The 2,380-nt window shown below is 36.3% G+C and overlaps 1 protein-coding gene across 1 annotated transcript; it reads right to left on the reverse strand.

Moving 5' to 3' along the window:
- Positions 1 to 558: 558 nt before the first annotated feature.
- LOC110775905 (uncharacterized) lies at positions 559 to 1,897 on the reverse strand. Its single transcript, XM_021980501.1, has 2 exons — positions 1,322 to 1,897; positions 559 to 1,242 (listed from the first exon to the last, which is right to left on the reverse strand). Exons 1-2 carry the CDS (start codon positions 1,895 to 1,897, stop codon positions 559 to 561), a joined length of 1,260 nt encoding a protein of 419 aa, XP_021836193.1.
- Positions 1,898 to 2,380: the final 483 nt, after the last annotated feature.

The raw sequence follows: 2,380 nt of genomic DNA on the forward strand, positions 1-2,380 counted from the left end.
AATCTGGTTCTCTGAAAACTAGAAAAAACAACTTAAACAATTGAGATAGTTAAATCAAAACTTTCATAGTCAAATTAAGTGATAATTCTCTATGTCTCTGGTCACACATAGTCAAATTCAAATACAAATAAAAACAACAGAAACAATCGAGATAGTTGAATAAAATACAAGTAGTATTAAAAACCATTGTTACAAAGTCAAAAATAGATATAAGTTCTTATGAGAAAGATGGTGATCTAAGTATATGATGTAGTCACTGTTGAGGTGTAGTGGCACTTATGAATCTTAAGTTTCTCCTGATTGCTCGCCAACCATCCTCTTAGGACATGTTCGACACTTGTGGCCAAGCTCTTTGCAAATAGAACACCTTTGTTTTCCACCCTTGGGAACCCTATACTGTCGAGTTTTACGCTTTGTTTCACTGAATCCTTTTTTTCTTTTATTTGCTGGCCGCCCATACTTAACCCGAGGATCACTTGGGAAAATCGGCCCCCCTTCAACTTTCGTCCATAAAACTTGTCCATTCAAAGGCTCTAAAGAGAATGAATAAGATGTCTCCTATGTTTCCTTTTTATACCAAGAAGCCACATAGTTCTCAGGAATTTTGCTCTTAGCACATATTGCTGCTAGTGCATGTTCACATGGAATTCCAGTTACATCCCAATATCTACATGCGCACACCATTTGCTCCAATCTAACAGCATATGTTAACTTACTGTTATGGATGTGTTGCACCTCATAAACATTTGTATTAGCCTCAATAGCTCTCCAATTTCGTGTAGCTTGCTTATTATCATTCAATGTTGCTCGAATTCTTGGTGTAACAATGCCATTACACTTCATAGCTTGCGTTTTCTTCTCAACCATTCTAGACATAACTTGCCTCCTTATGTCTTTTAACATTGTCAATATTGGTTTCTCCCTAGCTTCAATGATCCAAGAATTGAATGTCTCTGCCATGTTGTTACAAGTGACACCAGTGCATGCATTTTTTGTGTGAAAAGATCTGCAAAACCTTTGCACATTTCTTTCACACATCTCTGTGTAAGCTTTTGCACTTTGTTGTCGTAGCTTGTTCATTGAATTTTCAAACTCCTCCTTGGTATATGCTTTCACAGCACTCCAAAACAGCTTATGCAAAGGGGATCCCTTGATGGTCTTAATCCAATTTGTGAAAATATGTCTTGCACAGAGCCTATGCTCAGCTTGCGGAAGCAGTTTAGCTATTGCAGGTACTAACCCCTAAAATTAATCATTGTTAGTATTTAATTAGTAAAAAAAGAAGATGTATGCAATATATAGAAGAAAATAAACATCATACCTTTTGTTGATCAGAATAAAAAGTCCAACCCTTTCCTCTTTCCATGGCTAAATCATTCATCAATTTTTCAAGGAACCAAGACCAACTTTCTATCGATTCTGACTCGACAATGGCCCATGCTACAGGAAACATTTGGTTATTTGCATCTTTTGCAATGGCACTAATTACCTCTACTTTACAGTAGCCTTTGAGGAATGCACCATCTAAGCCAAGGACCCTCCTACATCCATGTAAAAATCCGTTCCTTAGTGCAGGAAAATTGATATAAAACATGTGAAATTGTGGAATAGGTTTGGATATGTGAGGCTTTAGTTTTAAGAATATATTAGTCCCGACATTAGACCTCTTTAATTCATACATGTAATCTCTTAGGGATTCATATTGTTTTCCTACTACTTTGGCACATGCAGATAAAGCATTCTTTTTAGCTCTACTAGCTTGCCACCTAGTAATCTTCACTCCATATGTGTCTTGAACATCTCTGATGAAAAGTTTTATCTTCCATGTTGGATGCTTGAGTAATTTCTCTTGGTACTCCTCTGCAAGAAAATTAGTACCCACCCTTTTGTTTATCATGGTAGGCATGCAAGTATGTACATGATAGGGATGGCAATGGGTAGGGTCTGGGTAGGGTCTAGTAATACCCGGACCCTAACTTTTTGACATATACCCATACCCTACCCTTACCCTATAGGGTCTAAAATTATAAGACCTTTACCCGGACCCTATGGGTCCGACAGGGTATGGGTAGGGTCTAGGGTCTTATGCGGGTCCACGTAAAACTATAACTTTTATTTCCTTTTTTGTATGCAATTATATGTAATATGCAAAAATAATACAAGAACAACGATTAATAAGGCATTTTAAAACAAATAAATAGCTAGTCTTCAAAAATTATCCTTGTCTTTCCTTAAACACAATACATTTTAAAGTACGAAGCTCATAAATTACAAAATCCCACATTCTCAAATACACAACATTAATGTTAATAAATAGGCATCCATTCAGTACTTTAGTAGTAGTTATCGTCCATATCATCATCTACTTCATCATCAAGAT

Source organism: Spinacia oleracea, chromosome 2, assembly GCF_020520425.1.
Source record: "Spinacia oleracea cultivar Varoflay chromosome 2, BTI_SOV_V1, whole genome shotgun sequence".
Classification (NCBI taxonomy): Eukaryota; Viridiplantae; Streptophyta; class Magnoliopsida; order Caryophyllales; family Amaranthaceae; genus Spinacia; species Spinacia oleracea.